General features: G+C 43.5%; 4 protein-coding genes across 13 annotated transcripts in view; all 4 read left to right on the forward strand.

Moving 5' to 3' along the window:
* The window catches only part of PHF20 (PHD finger protein 20), a 96,431-nt gene that overhangs the window by 74,785 nt on the left and 2,087 nt on the right, over positions 1-19,559 (forward strand). For all 5 annotated transcript variants that reach the window (XM_035343981.1, XM_035343979.1, XM_035343978.1 and 2 more), the window contains one exon: positions 10,500-10,511. In XM_035343981.1, coding sequence (XP_035199872.1) covers positions 10,500-10,511 — 12 coding nt within the window. The remainder of the gene's footprint in view (positions 1-10,499; positions 10,512-19,559) is intronic.
* Positions 109-14,340, forward strand: NFS1 (NFS1 cysteine desulfurase). Of its 3 annotated transcripts, none has more exons than XM_035343992.1 (13): positions 109-221; positions 303-385; positions 911-1,027; positions 1,644-1,727; positions 3,100-3,252; positions 4,282-4,375; positions 6,837-6,971; positions 8,230-8,387; positions 9,911-10,016; positions 10,185-10,266; positions 11,632-11,715; positions 11,837-11,926; positions 12,569-14,340. In XM_035343992.1, the coding sequence occupies exons 1-13, from the start codon at positions 131-133 to the stop codon at positions 12,630-12,632; spliced, it is 1,341 nt and encodes a 446-aa protein (XP_035199883.1). In that variant the 5' UTR covers positions 109-130; the 3' UTR covers positions 12,633-14,340. The 3 variants fall into 3 exon arrangements, with proteins under 3 accessions (XP_035199883.1, XP_035199882.1, XP_035199884.1); XM_035343991.1 differs by having other exon boundaries at positions 116-227; XM_035343993.1 differs by having other exon boundaries at positions 116-215.
* CPNE1 (copine 1) overlaps positions 19,292-19,559 on the forward strand; it is a 43,663-nt gene continuing 43,395 nt past the window's right edge. Inside the window, exon 1 of one of the 3 annotated variants that reach the window (XM_035343988.1) lies at positions 19,292-19,413. The gene's annotated coding sequence lies outside the window, so the exon portion shown is untranslated. The remainder of the gene's footprint in view (positions 19,414-19,559) is intronic. The other 2 variants (XM_035343989.1, XM_035343987.1) reach the window with 2 other exon arrangements.
* The window catches only part of RBM12 (RNA binding motif protein 12), an 11,919-nt gene continuing 11,682 nt past the window's right edge, over positions 19,323-19,559 (forward strand). Inside the window, exon 1 of one of the 2 annotated variants that reach the window (XM_035343985.1) lies at positions 19,323-19,413. The gene's annotated coding sequence lies outside the window, so the exon portion shown is untranslated. The remainder of the gene's footprint in view (positions 19,414-19,559) is intronic. The other variant, XM_035343984.1, reaches the window with a different exon arrangement.

Consider the following 19,559-nt stretch of genomic DNA (forward strand, 5'->3'; position numbering starts at 1 on the left):
CGGCCCGGCCCGGCCCGTACCTCGCTGCCGCCGCCCGCTCCGCTCTCCGCTTCCGTCGCTGCCGGGACGTGGGCGGAAGGGGCGGGCGGCGCCGCGGGGCCCGGCGCAGCCCGGCCCAGACCCCACGGCCATGCTGCTCTGGCGGTGCCTGGCGGCCCTGCGGGCGGCTCCCGACCCCCGGCGGCTCTCGGTGGCGGCGCCGCGGCCGGGACCGGGAGCGGTAGCGGGTAAGGCCGAGGCCGCGGGGGGGGAGGGCGGGGCGCGGGCCCGTCCCCGGAGCCTGACGGCGGCCCCCGCCTCTCCCCCCTCTTCTCCAGGGCCAAGCGGCGACGGCGACGGCGCCCTGCGGCCGCTGTACATGGACGTCCAGGCCACCACCCCGCTGGTGCGTGCTCGGGCCCTGGCGCTCCGGCTTGCGAGGCCGGCCCCGTCCTCCTCCCCCCGAGCCCCCGTCCCCTCCCCGTCCCGGCTTAGCGCCCTCCCGGATCTTTTTGCTGGTGGCTGTCGGTAACTCGGCGCCTCTTCAGGCCCGCTGCAGCCCGGGCGGGTTCGTCGGAGCCCTCCCTCGGCTGCCGCCCGGCTCCGGGCCCCGCATCGTGGGGCAGCGAGAAACCGGCCGCGGCTCGTGCCGGGGTTGTTCTAATCCTTTTTAACACCCTCTGCTTCTTAGAAATCCCTGTTCCTCTGTCATTACCTGGGTGCAGATCGAGGTTACATGCAAGAGTAGTGAGCAAAAGTGCAGGAGGGTACTTGTATTTGCCTGACGATGTTGTATGTAACGCTCAATAAACGTAAGATTTTGGGATCTAGCCTGAGATAAAGCCAGATAGCGTGTGTAGGGCAGGAGGGAGGGTGTGCCAAGAAATGTGTTTGCTCCTTGGTCCTGAGCTGGGCATTTTGTGTCCTGCAGGATCCCAGGGTCCTGGACAGCATGCTGCCGTACCTGACAGCCTACTACGGCAACCCCCACTCCCGGACCCACGCCTACGGCTGGGAGAGCGAGGCCGCCGTGGAGAAGGCCAGGAGGGTGAGTTGCGGCGCTCCACACAGCAGGGTGGTTTTCCAGCTGGCAAGGGCATCCGTTGCCAAAAGACAATCAAAAGCGATGATGATTCTGTGATAAAACCATATGTGTGAATTAGTCGTCTGCAGGTTGGATTTGGCAACTTCATTTCCTCTGTGTTGAGCTATTCTTTGGCAGATTTATTGAAAGGAAAAGTAGTGATATTAGAGCAATTTGAAATGGCAGAGAGCAATACCTCAGGCAAAGATGCCTCAGAACTGTGGGTTTCCTGAGGGTCATGAGTGTGCTGCTGCAGTAAGTGGACTAATCTCATTCTCCTGGTCTTTGATATGTGTCGTTATTTATTTTGGAAGCAATATGTACTGTTTTTTTTGTGTGTACTTAATTTTTACGTTCATTTATGACAGGCTAATGCTTGATACCATTGCTAATAATGATTATGAGCTGCTCATGTATTTTGTATTAATGGAGATTATTGTATCTGTAGCATAACTTTGTTAGATGCTAGTTGTAATCCTTCTGAGGCTCTGAAGTGTATTCTTGAAAATATTTTGACTGTGTATGGTGAATTCGTTGCATTTTATTGTAACAAATCAAATTTGCATGTCTTTTTCAACAGCAAATTGCAGATTTAATAGGAGCTGATTCAAGAGAAATTATCTTTACTAGTGGTGCTACAGAATCAAATAACATGGCAATTAAGGTAAAAGGTTTATGCTGATACATACTTTGTTAAAACGATACTGTTAAGAACTATGCACGTCTTTCAACAAGTTAAACCAGTCCTCTTCAATGTTTCTATAAGCTATGTGGATGAAAGACTTGAAGGTTTTTTGAGCAAGTTTGCAGTCGATACCAAATTGAGTGGAGCTGTTGACCCTGTCTAGGGTGGTGAGGCCTTGCAGAGAGATCTGGACAAATTAGAGAGCTCAGCAATCACCAACAATATGAAGAGACAAGGAAGGGGCAACCCTGGCTATATGTACAGACTGGGGGACGAGACACTGGAGAGCAGCCCCGCAGAAAGGGACTTGGGGGTTGTGGTCAACAGCAAGCTGGCCATGACTCAGCAATGTGCCCTGGCAGCCAGGAGGGCCAACTGTAACCTGGGGTGCATCAAGAACAGCATTTTAGCTGATAGTGGGAGGTGATTGTCCTGCTCTGCTCTGCACTGGTGCGGCCTCACCTTGAGTACTGTGTGCAGTTTTGGGTACCACAGTATAAGAAAGATTTGAAACTGTCAGAGAGCGTCCAAAGGAGGGCTACAAAGGTGGTATAGGGTGTAGAGGGCAAGACGTATAAGGAGCAGCTGAAGTCCCTTGGTTTGTTCAGCCCAGAGAGGAGGAGGCTGCAGTTTCTTCCCAAGGGGAGTGGAGGGGCAGGCGCTGAGCTCTGCTCTCTGGGGACAGTGACAGGACTCAAGAGAGCAACATGGAGCTGCCACGGGGAGGGTCAGGCTGTACTCAGGACATGGTTTTGAGGACAATGTATAATATTCAATGTTTTGGTTTCTTCTTGGGGTTAGGGGCTATTCTGTGGTGAAAAAGCACCTCAGTGTTCCATCATTGGCATAATGATTCCCTAAAATTCTTTGGGTGTAGTTTTCCTTTGTGATGCTAATTTAAAATGCATTACCATTGAGTCTGAACAAAATTAGTTTGTGTGGCTTTTTTTTATTATTACTTGATTTTATTTTACATGGAGGTAAAACATATGCTTAACTTATGTGCATCAAGTACAGTTCTTCTGTTTACATAATTTAAATCTTTACAACAAAACGGTGGTGATTGCAAACTTTTCTTTGCTAAGACTAGTTTGTGTTTTAACCTAGTTTGTGTTTTAATCTATTTATTAACATTTTCATCGGCTTTTTTTTTTTTTTGAAGTGAGATGCTTTTGTGCAATGAGTACTCATGGAAGTATCCAGTATGAATTACAGCTCGGTGCATTTCACAGTCAAGATTGCGTTATTTTTATAATATCTAAAAAGCAATTTCTTGTTTTTGAGCATTTTATATAAAGCTTGCTCTCTTTGGTGTTGTAACAGCAAATTTCTTGTGTATTGTGCCTGACAGGGTGTTGCAAGATTCTATAAATCCAGAAATAAGCACATCATTACTACACAAACAGAGCACAAGTGTGTGTTGGATTCGTGCCGCTCCCTAGAGGCAGAAGGTTTTCGTGTCACATATCTGCCTGTTCAAAAAAATGGGCTGATAGATCTGAAGGTAGGTTATTTACTGACAGATGGTGAAAATAGAAGAGCTTTTTGCTTCAAAATGGTGCTGAAGAAGACCTTGTGTCCCCTTAATAATAAAGAGAGAAAGGATGATAAATACCACACCGTAGGAGAGTCACAGTCAAATGTGTGATGGCTTTATCAGGATTTTCTGTTCTGTCATGTGCTCTAGATGTTTCTCAACCAGAGTCCATCCCTTATCCCAGCCTGCTGGCAGCTGTGTCCATGTAGGTAGACCCTATGGAGAGCCTGTGGGTGGCTGTTGTGGAGCGGGCTTTGATAAAAGAGTTGGTGGTGAAATTTCATGACCTGAGCTGCTCAAGGCATCAAACACAATGACTGCGGTGCTCCCTTCTGGTTTCTGTCCATCAGTTGACCCTTCTGGGCATAAGGGCTGCAGTCCTGACATTTAGAAGTGTGTATGCTTATTTTATCAGTTGCGTCCTGTAATACAAGTCAGCATCAGTTTTGCTTGTAGGCCTGTCATCTGGCTTGGAGAGAGTTTGTAGGTATGTGATGGAGGGGAGTGATCAGGCTGGCAGGCACAGAAGTGTTAATTAAATTCTGTGAGAACTTTGCTGGCAGACTTCTCCTTTGTGTGATGCTTTTGTGTATATGGTACAATTCCTTTGTAGTCAGCCTTACTGTGTCTAGATGTGGGTTAAGATGGCTTGTGGGTGTTTAATTCTTTAAAAAAAATAGTTCATGGAATATACAAGACACGTAGCAAAAACCTTTGCTGACTTGTGTCAGGTGGCTCTGTGCATACCACGGTTAGGATATGCAGAAATGCAGTTTGTCACGCTCCTCTTCCTGCAGGCATTCCATGTCCGCGTGGATTAGTCGAACATGTTCGACAGTCACTGTTCGTCAGACTGTTTGTCAGAAGCCACAAGGATTGTTGACTGTGTGCTAGTTAGGGGCTGGTTAAGACTTGCTAGCAAAATGTTTGTGTGCTTCAAGAATCTTTTGCTTCTGCTTTTAGTCATAGCTTCTGTCTGCTTGAATATTTCATCAGGAGTTGGAGGCCGCATTCCAGCCAGACACGGGTTTGGTTTCTGTAATGACTGTCAATAACGAAATAGGAGTGAAGCAGCCGATTCATGAGATTGGTAAGTAGATGCTTGCTCCCAGAGGATAGCTAATGGCACTTCTGCTTCATTTTACTTATTTTCTCACAGAAAAATGCTACAGAGTCACACAGATGTAAAATATTAGATGTAATATAGTTCAGGATTAAATAACATGCTGTTCCAAATAAATATTTTAAAAGGGGAATGGGTATAAAATTCAGTAATGATTATAGCCTTGTAATAGAGTGGCTACGTTGTTTCCAGTGTTGTTCTGAATTGTACAATGGAAGAAAAAATAGCTGCCCAGAATAACCCATTGTCCAGTAATAACTGCAGAATCCAGGGCCATTGGAGGCTGGCAGGGACTGTTGGAGGTAAGGAGGTGCCAGCCCTGCTCCAGCAGGGCCACCCCGAGCAGCTCACCCAGAAACATGTCCAAGCAGCTGTTGAACTTCTCCAAGGATGGAGACTCCACAGCCTCTCTGGGCAATCTGTTCTATTGCCAAATTGAGTTTATGCACAATAATGTTTTATTTGGCACTTGAAGTGTTAGGAGAAGTGTGCAGAATTTGGGGGGAGGTGGGGGTGTGCACCGCACTTTGGCACTGCTGCTCACACTCTCCAGTAGTGCCATATACAGACCTGAGCAGGCTTACAGGTCTAAAGACCACTGAAGAGGCCAATTTCTAGAGCAGGAGGCAGGGAGAGGTTGATCCAAGCTGTGAGCATGCAGATGGAGGGACAGAGCCTCAGAGCAGTTTGGGAGAGCTGGAGAAGCAGGGTCTTTGGGGCAGACAGGGTGAGCAGGTGGCCCTGATGCATGATCAGATCATTCATGATCATGATCAGAGGGCAGGGAACACCTCTCTTATGAAGAAAGAGCTGGGGATTTTCAGCCTGAAGAAGAGAAGGCTACGTGGAGACCTCGTTGTGACCTTTCAGTACTTAAAGGGTTCTTACATAAGGATGGAGAGGGAGTCTTTACTCGCGTAGATAATGATAGGACAAGGGGGAATGGTTTTAAACTGAAAGAGGGGAGATTTAGGTTGGATGTTAGGAAGGGAAGAAATTATTTACTCAGAGGGTGGTGAGGCATGGGAACAGGTTGCCCAGAGAGGTTGTGGATGCCCCATCCCTGGAGGTGTTCAAGGACATCCTGGATGAGGCCCTGAGCAACCTGATCTAGTGGGTGGCATCCCTGGCTATGGCAGGGGGGTTGGAACTAGATGGTCTTTAAAGTCCCTTCCAACCCAAGCTATTCTATGATTCTGTGCAGCTCCCAAGATCCCACTCTGATTGTGTGATAACAGCTTCTGTGACAGTGACCCCAAAACATCCTCCCTGCTCCATATTAAAGATGCCCTTTTATAAGATGTTTGAGTTTGTAGGCAGTTTTTAGGCCTTGGTGCCTGCCCTGCATGATTCTGGCAGGTGTTGTTTTGCCAGGCTGTGGCAGCTGTCCTGTTGTGCAGCTGTCTTTCCTCTTGCTTAACTGCTGCCTTTTTTTTTTCCCCTCTTTAACCTTTATTGTGCTCAAGGCAGCATTTTCCCTGTCTTCAAGGTTATATTTCTTCACTATAGACAATTAATTGACCATCAGTGAAATGTTTATAGCTTTGAGGACTCTATTTTCATTCTGTGCCTGTGCTCTCAAGGCCATTTCAGTTGTCCCACATTCAAATGCCAGTGTTCTGATAATGCATTGATAACAAGTTGGGTAGGCCAGGACTGGGGCCTTGCAGAGTAAGCCTCATGAAGGTTGTGGCCTCATTAGTAGTAATGCTGTTCTTGCTGGACCACAGGGGGCCAAATCTGTTGTGCAGAGAAGTCTGGAATGCATCTTTGCGAAGTATTGATTCCATGGAAGATGAGCTACAAGTTTTTTGATTAAGAGAATAAAGAATATTTAAGTTCACTGCCTATGAGCATTACATAATTTTGTCCCTTAGTGTATTAACAGGCTTGAGTCAGTTCAGATGTGGGTCATCAGCACGTGTTTTGGAGCTGGGTATTGTAAAACTTGGAAAATAGAGCAAATGGCATAGAAACACTTGGCAAGAATGAACATGAAAGTAAGGCTAGCTTGTGCTTGACTGACATTGAGAAGAAAAAGAATCAAGGTGAAAACTTTAATTTTGTAAAGCCGTGGAGTCATCTGGGGAAACCTGGGTGTCCTGTTTGGCCATTTAAACTTAAACAGGGCTATGCTTTGATAGGCGTGGGTTTGGAACCAATCCCACTTCTCAGAAGACCTTTTAACTATTCAGCTGAAGAAATTCCCTGTAGTGTTACCAGCTGACCTACCTAAAACTGTGCCCAGCTAGGCACCAGCTAGAACAGCTTGATGTACTGTAAAAGAGATGTGAAATAACACATTTCTTCCTTTGTCACCTCAGAATTAGTCCCTGCCATAAACTGATGCTTTATTGGAGTTGTTGGAATCATAACAATTAGATTAGATAATGCGTTTTTCTTTCTTGCTTTTGTGTTTTTATTACAGGTGAGATCTGCCGTGCACGTAAGGTTTTCTTCCACACAGATGCTGCGCAAGCAATTGGTAAAATTCCTATGGATGTGAACGACATGAAAATTGATCTAATGAGCATTAGCGGCCATAAAATTTATGGGCCCAAAGGTATTTATTGAAGCGCTTTTCTAAAGAATTGTAGTTCTCATGGTTGCCTTAGAAGGTAACTACATACGGTATACACTCAAGCCTGTCTGTCACAGTGACTGTTGCTACTTAAACTGTAGAAAATTGTTCCAGAACGGGTAGTGGACTGACTTTGGAGTAGTTTAGGCAGTGCTATAAGGCTGACAGCTGTGATAAGTGGATCTCATGCTTATGGGTTGTGAGGTGGCTTTGTTGAAAGAAGAAATGGTGTCTTATAATGATGGCAGCATTAGGATGAGTGGCTCTTTGAAAGTCATCTACATGGTGTGAAGCAGCTTTGATACTGCAGTGGTTGAAATGAAATCACAGTGCTGTAGGGCTTTGATTAAATCCAAGTGTAACTTGCAACACGGAGATCTAAAGATTAAGTGGAAAGTTTAAATTCTTAGTGATTGTGGTCATCTTCTATTCTGAATTGCTTCTTCCTACCATCTCCTCTTGTGCACCTTCCCTGCAGAATGGGGTTTAAAATCCAGCTACGGGTTTTGTAGCTGACTCTCAAATACTAAAAGTTTAGCTATTATCACCATTGCAGTCCATTTAGTTTGTAACACTTCATGTAGAAAGACAGAAATCAAGTTTGCTGTATTCTATCTGCTATTCAGAAACAAAAGGCAAAATGATTTCTTATTTTTTCGATATATAGAGCTGACGACGTAACTCTGGACAAGCATTATGCTTTCAAGCACTAACTTCGGACAGGTGACAGACACAAATTTTCCCAACTTCTTATGACCAGAAGTTGGAACCATTCTTCCTGTGGTGACAGTCACTGGTTAGGTATATGCCAAAGCACATGAAGGCATGGAAATTGAGTTTCTAGGTGAGGAGATTGGAGGGTTAAATTAGGTGGCTGTAAAAACTGCCTCATCCAATCTGCCTTTTGGAGATCAATTCCACTGATAAATATACAGACTGGGGGACTAGAGGCTGGAGTACCAAGTCTTTAGGTGGCTCAAGTATGTTGGGAGAAACTGAACTTCTCCCATGTCTGAAGCTCTGGGAGCCTGACATACTAGGAACATGAATGGGGAGAACAAACCCCATTTTCTAGAAAATACTGTGCTTCTGTATGCATTCACTACATTTTTCTCCAGTGAGGTGTCCAGATACATGTTTGCTGTGGAAACGGAATGTTTCCAAATCTTGGAGTCCCTTTTCATAATTCCAGAACTGTGCGTGTATACCACATAAATCCAACAGCTTTCCTTGTTTGAAGGGGTCGGTGCTGTCTATGTTCGCCGTCGACCACGCGTGAGATTAGAACCCCTGCAGAGTGGGGGAGGCCAGGAGAGAGGACTGCGATCTGGGACTGTGCCCACTCCGTTAGCAGTGGGCCTTGGGGCAGCGTGTGAAGTGGCACAGCAAGAGATGGAGGTATGTGGGAGAGCACGTGTGACCTGGATGACAGAAAATAATATAACAGGGCCAGCTGGATCTTAGGTTCCTTAGGTCTTCTTGTGTCCTTGTGTGTGAACTAAATTTGATTATCTTATTATAACATTATAACAAGTTTTGGGATCTTCAAGTGTAACTGGAAGTTGATTTTCAGCTTTCTTAAATTCCTTTTTTCATGAAGTGGTTTGAATCTTGTTTTGCAACAGATTAATAGTTGGCTGTTTTAGTGCAATACAGCTTTAAGTGCTTGCGCTTGTCTCTCTGTTCTGCCCCAATGTATTAGCAGCCTCTCTGAAGCTGAACAAATCATGCTTATGTAACGTATATCAAAACAATGAGATTTTCTAATCCACTATTCCAGTCCATTATCTATTGGACTGGATGATCTTTAAAGGTCCCTTCCAATCCAAACCATTCTATGATTTTGTGATTCTGTTAAATGTATTTATGTTCAAGTTTACTGCAGCTTTGCAACTAATAATGTCACGGTGTTTTCTTTTTCTTGGTCAGTAAAGTTTATTTGCTAGACCTGGTGTTTAAGGCTCTGCATGCTGCTGTACCTGTTTATGCACCAACATTTAAAAAAACATTTAAATACTGCCAGTGGGATACATAGGCCAGAATATCTGTACAAATCAAATGGAGGTTTTTCCTGGGAGACAGACAGAGATCTTCTAGCTGAGCTGTGTGGTTATGGAAGCCTTGTTGCTGGTGGAAGAGCTTGCAGAGCCTGAATTTTTGAATTCTAAAGGAGCCTCAGATCTAGAATCTTTTTCTAGTCTCTGAGAATTTTGACATTAAAAAAAACAAACTCATATTTGAGAATGCCTTGTTTCTTTTTAAAGCTTTTTTGAGAATGTGACCAGGTGATTATAAACAAATATGAATTGCACATGTGTGTCTGACCATTTCTGTACCCTAGAGCTGATACCATACCTTACTGCTTTTTTAGTGTAAGCGACCTCGGTCTTTTGTCTAGAATGAGATTATGCTCATGGGCAGTTCTCACTTAGGAGGTCATGTGTTGTAAAGTCACATTATGGTTGAGTTCACACTAATATGTGTGTGTGTGTTTTTATGTAATATGGTTTGAGAGCTTCTAAGAAAGTAAGAGACACTTTTATCATAGTAGATGCCCTTTCCTGTGTTGCAAAATAATTCATTTTTTATATTGCCTAACTTGTTTTAAGCTGAAATAGCTTGGCATGTTTACAAAAGACAATTTGACAGTTTGTATATATAGATTTTTCTGAGTGATTTTTAATGTTTTTGAAGACTGAACTAGTTAGGATCAAACTGGTAATATTCTCTTTTAAACAGTCTGTAGAGTACTCAAAGCTTTAGGTTTCAAATGTGTTCTTTCCCCAGTCTAACCAAATGCAGCTACTTCAGTCTACTCATGGCTGCTCATGAGCAGTTTGAGTGAGCTCAGACATGCTAGAATTTGTTGATTTGTTGAAATCTGTTGATTTTTTTGCTCTCTTCTCTGGTTTCTTTGCTAGTATGACCATAAGCGAATCTCACAATTGGCAGAGCGACTGGTTACAAAAATAATGAGTGAAGTTCCTGATGTGGTTATGAATGGAGATAGAGAACATCGTTATCCAGGTAACATTAGCAGAATCCTGACCCTATTAGCAGGCTCCTTGTTGTTAACGTACATGACTGAATAACGGAGATTAGCCACATGCTGTGCAATTACTGCCATGTGGATTTGCTCTAGATTTCTGTTGCTGGGAATTTTTCTTTTTTTCTATTTCATTTATTTTTATGTAGGATGCATCAATTTATCTTTTGCATATGTGGAAGGGGAGAGTCTTCTGATGGCTCTGAAAGATGTGGCTCTATCTTCAGGAAGGTAGGTGGAATATGTAGGAAGGAGAGAAGTATCTTGTAGAGAAAGTAATGTGTGCTAATAAAGTTACTAATACGGAGTGGTCTCCACTGTGCCCTGTACTTTCTTGTTTGGTTGATGAGTCAGCCTGGCATTGACTGCATTCTGAGATGGTGTTTCTCTTAAGTGGCATATTGCAAAGGAAGGTCAAATGTATTCATCCTGAAAGCAAAAAAGCAGAAATTCCTATGTGCCAGCTTTGCAGATTTGTGAACTGTGGTCTGAGTGGCCTTGACTCATAGCTGCAAGTGACACTTTCATTTCAAAGGCTACCATTATTTGATCCACTACAGCTTCTGCCCTTCAGCAGGATTTCGCACAAGTGAAATTTTCACATAACTAGAATCTAGTGAATCGGGACACATATCTGAATTAAATTAGTTAATAGTGCCAATGTTTAATGCAAAAGTAGAAAGAAAATTCAATACACTCTTACAGAGCTGTGTTGACTCTACAAGAGTGACCAATGACGTTTCTGTTACTAAAACCATCTTCATGCTTATGATGAAGTTAATGAAGTGTAAAGATGCCCTCCTTTCCTCACCTCTGAGAACAAAGCAGTTAGAAATGCATATCTTAATTAGAAATGTGTTGGCACTATGAACAGAGAGAACAAGTTTTCACATGACTGTGAAACCCAACGCTTGTGTCATGTTAAATCTCTTCTGAGGCTCTGCTTCATGCACATTTTTAAGCAGTCCTATGGTTTGTGCTGCACGTTGCTACCTGTGAAAATTGAGTAACAACGTGTAACCAGTTTTTCCTACTGCTTTGAATTGGAAGTTCCGTCTCCTGACTTTATGTAGCTAGATCATCTTGTTTTGTATTCCTCTATGCACTGTTTTTTCATTGACAGCAATACAAATCAGATAGCAATTTATGAAGCTTTTTTTCTTTTTTAATGTGCCCGTTTATAGGTTATTGTCTCTGGCAATTTCTGCCTTGGCTCTTGTCTGCTTTCCACAGCCTCCACTTCAGCTACCTCAGTCTGTAATACTACTGCTTCTGTTTGGCATTGTATTAATCCTTAGAACATTATCTATGCTCTCTCTTCTTTCCTCATGCTCCTAACTTATTACCCTCATTCCCTTCTAATACATTCCCCTTCTGTACTTTTTCCTTAGCAGCAGAAATACTGCTCTTCTTGCTCATGTTTCATCATGTTCACTAGTAGTTTCCAAAAGTCTGGGGAACATGCTATAGGTTTTTGTAAAGATTCACAGTAATATTGAATGCCTGTAAATGATGTGTTCTTTGTTGGAGATTAGTGAAATGTAGTATCTGCACGTGAATAGAAGTGTGAAATTGGCCTTTCTTCCCTTTCCTTAGTGCTTGCACATCAGCTTCTCTGGAGCCTTCCTATGTTTTGCGGGCAATTGGAACAGATGAAGACTTGGCTCACTCCTCTATAAGGTGTGTGGAGTGGTCTTCCCTGTTGCTTCCAAATCTGCTTCTTTTCTGCTGAAAGTAGGTGGTGGTTTTGTTTCACCCATCTGTAGGCACACTATTTCAGTTCTTAATGTTTTTCTTTTAGATTTGGCATTGGTCGTTTCACTACTGAAGAAGAAGTAGATTATACAGTGCAGAAGTGTATCCAGCACGTTAAGAGGCTTAGGGAAATGAGGTGAGCCATCTTCTTATTGAACTTAAAGACTCTGTAGGTATGATAATCATTTGAGGAATTTGATTTAGTTGAAAGTAATTGTTTATTTTAAAAATCTGCCAGTGTTCCTGTATATAAGCAAGTAGTATTGTCTGAGTATGTAGAGGGCCAGATCTTAACAGTAGCAAAAACTTTTTAAACAAACAAACATTTTAACATTTTTTCTCCCAGTTCCTGCCATTGTCAAGGAAACAGGGTGAGTAGGGCAAGCACATAGGGTGGTACCTAGAATTTTCTAAGCTAGAGATGGTATTACTGTGTTTATGTATTTTGTTTTATTTTCGGGACACTGAAATATTCCTGATTTATCTGGCCATTATCAAATATGAGGGCTCAGTCTCTAGGAAGCACGTGTACTTTTTGCCTGAAGTGCAGGAAATGAGCTGGGGCACCTGCCCTCTCCCCTTTGTAATTTGTCCAAGGGCGGCACAGGGGATTGCTCATGTGAAGCTAACTGACCTCCAGAAGGGGAAGATAGATAAATAGATAGATATCTCTTAATTTTTACGTAGTTGATGAAATTGCCTTTTTGGTTATTGTTTTTGATGTTGTTGTCCAGTAAATTTTAGATTTAGGTAACATTAATTTTTCTCTTCTTTACAGCCCTCTTTGGGAAATGGTGCAGGATGGAATTGACCTCAAAAGCATTAAATGGACTCAGCACTGAGAAAACAAGCTCTGTCCATGGACTAGACGGATGTGGATTAAAATGCATTTTCTGTACATTCCTGAACAAAAATCATGCAGCACTTTTCTGTTTTTTTGTCACTTGCAATTTAGCTGGAAAACTATCTTTTCTGGTAACTGTCTTATAAAGCCAAAATGAAACAAGCATTTATTCTGGAGAAAGGCAGGATGATATCAAACCCATTACATTTATACTTACCCACAGAAATTTATGCTGAGACATAATTTATTTCAAAATGTATTTCTTAATATGAAAAATGAGATCAGCGTGTTACTCCTGTGTTTGTGGGATCCTGGTGAGAGGTTCCTTCTCAAGCATCCTGTATAGCTGTTCTGCTTGCAGTACAGACCTGTTGGTAGGCCTCCAGTTCATTTTGTTTGAGGCAAGTACCCCTGCAACTGCAGATGTTTTTGTGCTGCTTAAATATTTTGTGAAATTCTCACACAGTAAGAAGTTCAGTGTTTCTAGAGGAAAAGGATGCCTCAGTGTGGCTATGTGCCTTCACAGTTAAGTTGTATGTGGAGTTAAGAATTTTTTTACCAAAAAAAATGTGTTTTGCTATTTTCCATCATTCTTTTTTTTTGGGGGGGTGGAAGGAAGGTGGGTGATGCTTGCACAGGCCAGTGTGCATCAATCCAAAACATTTTTCAGTGTTACAGAACTTAAAATACAATGATGATGCACTTTGCTATCCCTTCTACTGTGTTTTTTTCCATGCATTTTTTATATGAAAAGGAAAACTTGAATGACCGTGAGAGGGGTATATGCAGAATATGTCAGCTTCAGTTGCAATACCAGTTTAGTTGGAACTTTGGTGGCGGTGGTGGGGAAGCACATGAAGTGCAGTGTTTTCTTTCTCTTTCTTTTTTTTTTTTTTTTTTTTTTTTTCATTTGTAGTGAGTCCTTTGACATTACTTTGCTTATGGACACTTGGCTTCTGTCAATTTTGGGAGCCTTGCTCAGTTGAGCCTCAGTGTTTTGTTTTTAGATAAGAACATGTGGATTTCTCTGCGTGCCAGAGTTTACTTCTATTTGAGACTTCCACAGGAACCCATTCCCTGCAAGTGTTGGGGAGAAGTGTCTGTAAAATGGGTTTGAGATGAATTCATATCAATGTTTCTCCTTTCTTATTTTTTTGATGTTTCCAGTAGGAAATTTAACCTAGTATTATGAAGTGCCTTTGTATCAGTTGCATAAGCAGACAGCTCTCAGATTAGTTGGTTGGTTGATGGATGCTGTAGTAGCTGTTGAATTTAATATAGCTTACAAACAATATGTCACCAGTTCTGGATGGTTTCTGTGTTGAGGATAAACCACTTGATGTAGAAGCTAAAGCTAAGTCTCATGGGGTGGATTGTATTACAAAAGCTTGTTTGTTTTTCTGTTACCAAGGGCAGATTTGGTTGTTTGTAATGTGAAGCTAATCCTGAATTGTTCTATTTGAAATTATCAGCTTTAGCAGCTTTAATATTGTAGGACTCGCACCTTATGTTTCATCACAACACTTTTAAAACTTCCATATGCATAACTGGGTTTTAGAGGTGTTTGTTTCATGTTTTATCCTTGTGCCATGTATGGTTTCTGGATTAAGCATGTAATAGGACTTTGCCAGTGTGTTTTGGAACTATATGTTTATGAAATTGTTCTTTGTGTTTCATGGATGATAAAAATGCAGATAAGACTTAAACTTGGCTACTTTCAATCTCTGTTAGTGATTTTATAAACTTAGAGTAATATAAAGAAAAAAGTTTAGGGCACTAATTATTTTAGGGGGGATCCTCCTTTCTGGCTGAGCCTCTGCAGTATAATCATTAAGTTGCCAAGTTGCAGCCTCCCATTAGAGAGCAGTGAAAGATAGATTCCTAATTTTTCTGTGAACGCTTATACAAGCCCTTTCTGTCATCTAGTCGACATTTGACTTTTGATGAGTCACTCCTCTCAAACTTAATGTCCAATCTGATCTAATATATTTTTGAAAACTCACATAGCCTAGTTTGTGATTATTTGGAGAAAAGGAAACTCAAATCTTGAAGATCCTTAGTGCCTTTTATATACTAATATTTCAAATATAAATGCTACATGTAAAGGTTTGGGCAACTCATTCACACTGTTAACTAATGTTTGCTTAAAAATGCTTATAGGTCAAGATGTGGAAAAATTAGTAATGGAGATAATTCTCTCTCGTGAGAGAAATAAGGATGAATGTCTAGTTCTAAACCACTGAATGCAGTTAAAGCTTTTTGTACAGGGAAGTAAACTTGTTTGGAAGCGGGGATGTTTACAAACGGAACCACTTGTAACCCAAAGCTGTGGGGCTTTGTGGGCTTTTGGGGTGATTAATTGGAGCCATCTGCAGGACATTAATAATATGAGTTGAAAAAGGTGAGGATTTGGTGTCATGATTCTGTGAGAGTCATAAAAATTGAGCCAGTAACAGACAGGAATGAAATAAACTTTCAGTAGTGTAAGATAGTTAGGAAATATGCAAGGAAAGCAAAAAAATGCACGTGATGGGTTTTAGCACTTCTAAAAGCTGACAGAAAATAACACGTAACTACAAAAGCAATGTGTCTCCAGGAAGGCTAATACAGAATTAGACAGTTACCTGTTTTAGACTTGCGGAGGCAGAGAAGAAGAGGGTGGGTTAAAAGATTTGTTGACAGTGTTATACAGCCAGCCAAAAACTGTTATTGGGGATTTTTAAAATGACAAAGTAACATAAAAGCTCCCAGCACAATATTGCCTCAATTTGGATCCCATATCTGCCTGATTAACTAGACTGATGTTTCTGCTGTGACTTCAGTTACTTTCCAACTGCTTTCAGGTCAAATTGGTTTTGCTAATAGTATGTACACCATGTGCTTGGAAAAGGTACAGTTTCACAAAGCTGAGTTCCCCAAAGTTGGCCTTAATAGATCTTCACCACTGAAGACAGTTTTGATTAAATCTCAGGATGGTAACTAAGGTTCCACATTGGAAGAAAGTGAATGTCACTTTTCAAAATGGACAAGCTGAATGCGTGGAAGAACTGAGCACTGACAGCTGATCTTTCACACTCCTGTCCAAAAGAGTAATGAAAAAAGTATGGTACAAGATACTCTAATAAGAAGTAAAGCTCTTTCTTTAAACAATCAAAGTGGTTTTGTGCTAAGTAGGTGTAGTAAAACATTTAAACAGAGGATTTAATTTAGGGATGTGATGTATTTTTTAAAATAACTATACAGTTGTCAATACAGCAATTTGAAACAAATATCTGATTTATAGATTTCAAGTTCAGATGCAAATGAGGAATGAAAAAAATCTGGGAAAGTTCTGTAAGGATTATTTCTACTGAACATTTGTAAAAATGATCTGTGAACAATTAAAACTTGCAGTTGGCACATAGTAGGAAAAAAAAAGTAGTACAAGTTATTTGATAAGCTGGATTCATTCATCCGAAATCCATCCTTGTACAGAGGGATGAATAAGATCAGAGATTATGGTTCCCTCAAGCTTTACTTAAAAATGTGTTCATTCTATCATCCTGCTCCAGTTTTGATTTAGGCAGAGGGCACAGATAAATTAGCTCTTTCAGAACTTTCAGAATTTTCCTAGTACGTCATAAATACAAATCCCACTCTTTTCCAATATCCTTCTCTGCTTGTCCCTGACATGCATGATATGAGGGTGCATGGAGGACATCATTCTCATTCATACTTTGTCTTTTAATCTTCTGCCATCCAGTGTTTTGCTTTCCAGAGGTACTGTGTTTTCTTTTCCCTCTGTTGTTGGTGTCTAACTGCATTATGATGCCAATTCCTTTTTGGCCACTTGGCATGCTCCCAGTAGCAGCCCAGGATTTGGTTCCTTCTCATCCAAAGTACAAACAAATTTGCTTCTATTACTCTTGAATAAACTAAATATTGTCTCTACATGAAAATTTGGGTATGGCTGTGAAGACACTGAGGTCTGATTTGTGAAGGTAATCCATGTTACATGTATCTGTGCTAGACTTGGCTCTAATTGAACTGCAGCACAGACCGTAACATCTGAGGTGCTGGCTTCAGCCCTGCAAGGACACAGACTGGCCTGCAGCTGGCCAGGCCATCATGACTCACTCTCCAACACCCTTCATGCACTTGGTATAGATACAGTCTAGAGACCTAAATGCGAATGATAGCAGTTGGTCTTATATATATTTTTGCTGGTCCACACAGCAAATGTCACATGTTTCTTCAGGGACTGGAGCATCTCTCCTATGGGGAGAGGCTGAGAACTGGGACAGTTCAGCCTGGACAAGAAGTGGCTCAGAGGGTGTCATCAGTGTCTATAAATGCCTGAAGGGAGGGTGCTGAGAGGACAGGGCCAGGCTCTTTTCAGTGATGATGCCCATGGATGGGACCAGAGGCAATGGGCACAAACACACGTGAAAGGGACCCTCTGAACATAAGCAAACGTTTCTATGCTGGAGGGGAGGGGAGAGGGTGGCCGGGTTGAGCACTGGCACAGGTTGTGGAATCTCTCTCCTTGGAGATATTAAAAACTGTCTGGACATGGTGCTGGGCAACCTGTGCTGGGTAGCCCTGCTTGAGTTGGCTCAGATGTTTTCCAGAAATCCCCTCCAGCCTAAAGCGTTCTGCTGATTTGTGAAGTGAACCAGGCCTTATTTCAGCAGCAAAAAATAATATGGTGACTCAATGTGTTGCATGAAAGCTGAACGAACACTCCTTGTTTTCTTCTGATCCGCGATCTCCAGCACTGCCCTTCTGTTATCCCACATGAGGCCCTGAGCTACTAGTGCTCCTGGTTCCCCTGGCATATTCTGGGCAGTTTGCCACTACATCCCAGGCATGGCAAGCCCAGTGGTGGATGCCTCTGGTGGTTTCCTCTGCGTGTGCAGACACTAGCACTGGCAGCTGTCACAACCAATATTAACAGATGAATTACAGGATGTTACATATAGCAAACTGTGAGCTTTGTGTATGGAGAGGGCCCACCTTGACCCAGGACACGGCTAACGAGATGAAAGGGAGGTGTTAGCATGACAGAACTGATACATTTTCAGGGCAACTGTACCATAAATGGAAACATTATAAAAACAGTAAAGCCAAGGCTAACAAGGAGAAGATTTGGGCTGTGCATTGGAAAGGTATGAGGGTGGTGAGGAAAAAGAACCTGGGAGGAGTGAGAAGGGATACAAACCATGGGGTGGTAGTGTGGGGTCCCTGCTGAGAGGCCTCATCCTGACACCTCAGGACAAAGTGGCCTGGCCCCTGCTGCTGCTAGGTGATGAGAAACCGCCAAGCCAACCCAGCTGATGGACTGTCAGAGCCAGTGGGAAAAAATAAATTGCTATATAGTACTGAACGAGTACTGTTCAGTTTTGGGCCCCTCGCTACAAGAAGGACATGGAGGTGCTCGAGCGAGTCCAGAGAAGGGCAATGAAGATGGTGAAGGGTCTGGAGAACAAGTCCTACGAGGAACAGCTGAGGGAGCTGGGACTGTTTAGCCTGGAGAAGAGAAGGCTCAGGGGCGACCTTATTGCACTCTATGGGTACCTGTAAGGAGGCTGTAGCGAGGTGGGGGTTGGTCTATTCTCCCACGTGTCTGGTGACAGGACGAGGGGGAATGGGTTAAAGTTGCACCAGGGGAGGTTTAGGTTGGATATTAGGAAGAACTTCTTTACTGAACAGGTTGTTAGTCACTGGAATAGGCTGCCCAGGGAAGTGGTTGAGTCACCATCCCTGGAGGTCTTTAAAAGACGTTTAGATGTAGAGCTTAGGGATATGGTTTAGTGGAGGACTTGTTAGTGTTAGGTCATAGGTTGGACTCGGTGATCTTGGAGGTCTCTTCCAACCTAGACGATTCTGTGATTCTGTGATATGATGTGCTTATTTTTGTTTGTTTCTTGCAGGAGGCTAGGCAGTTTTTTATTATTATTATTATTATTATTATTATTATTATTATTATTATTATTATTTCCTCCTCTGTTAGAAATGAAAGCTACAGCATTATCCATGTCCTTCGAGGTGCTATGACGGATTATGTCCTGAGGAGCGTTAGCTGCTCTTCAGGTTAGGATGCTCTCTGGTTATGTGCACTGCAAGTAAATTTAATCAAGCAAAGTGCAAATACAGCAAAGGGAAGTTGCAACCAGAAGGGTAGTGATTCAGGGTAATCTGACTTAATTCTACAATGTTTCTAAGTGAAGAAGTCAGGAACAACCTGCCTCCCCAGGGCTCTTATATTCGTTAAAAATTTGATGCCTCTGCTTCCTCAGCAGTTACACCCATGCTCACTTGTACTGCCTTTAATTTCTAGAAAACGTGTCATATCGTCATTGTACTACTATTGTGCCGGAGCCAACAATACAGATCATCCAGTATAGATCCGACGTTGCTCTGTCCAGCCTTCTGCCTCTGACTTTGCCTTACAAAAGGGCAACGGTGCCCTCATAGACACGCGCAGCCGCCCCGCCCCACCCCAGCCACCTCCGAGACGGGGCGCGGCCCTCGCGCTGCGCATGCGCCGGCTGTCCCCGCTCTCGGCCCCTTCCGCCCCGGGCAGGACGGGGGCGGGGCGGGATCCGGGGGCCGCCGCGCGCACCGCGAGGCTCCGCCCCCTCCGCCCGCCGAGCTCAGGCCCCGCCCCTCCCTGGCGGCGCCGCAGCGAGGCGGCCATTTTGTGGCGCTGCGCGGTCGGTGGTGCTGGGCTCGGCGCGCAGCGGGGCCCGGGGGCGGTTTCGCTCCGCTCTAACCCTTTGTCCCGTGCAGAGCCCTCGGTAAGAGCGCGGCGGCGCCCGGGCGGGCCGGGCCCGCGCCTCCCGTCCGCCCCGCGCTGCGGGCCCGCGGCGTGGCCAGGCCAGGCGAGGCGAGGCGAGGCGAGGGGAGGGAGGCCGGGCGCGGCGCGGCTGGCACGCGGCTCCGC

Source organism: Oxyura jamaicensis, chromosome 20 (assembly GCF_011077185.1).
Source record: "Oxyura jamaicensis isolate SHBP4307 breed ruddy duck chromosome 20, BPBGC_Ojam_1.0, whole genome shotgun sequence".
NCBI classification, from domain to species: domain Eukaryota; kingdom Metazoa; phylum Chordata; class Aves; order Anseriformes; family Anatidae; genus Oxyura; species Oxyura jamaicensis.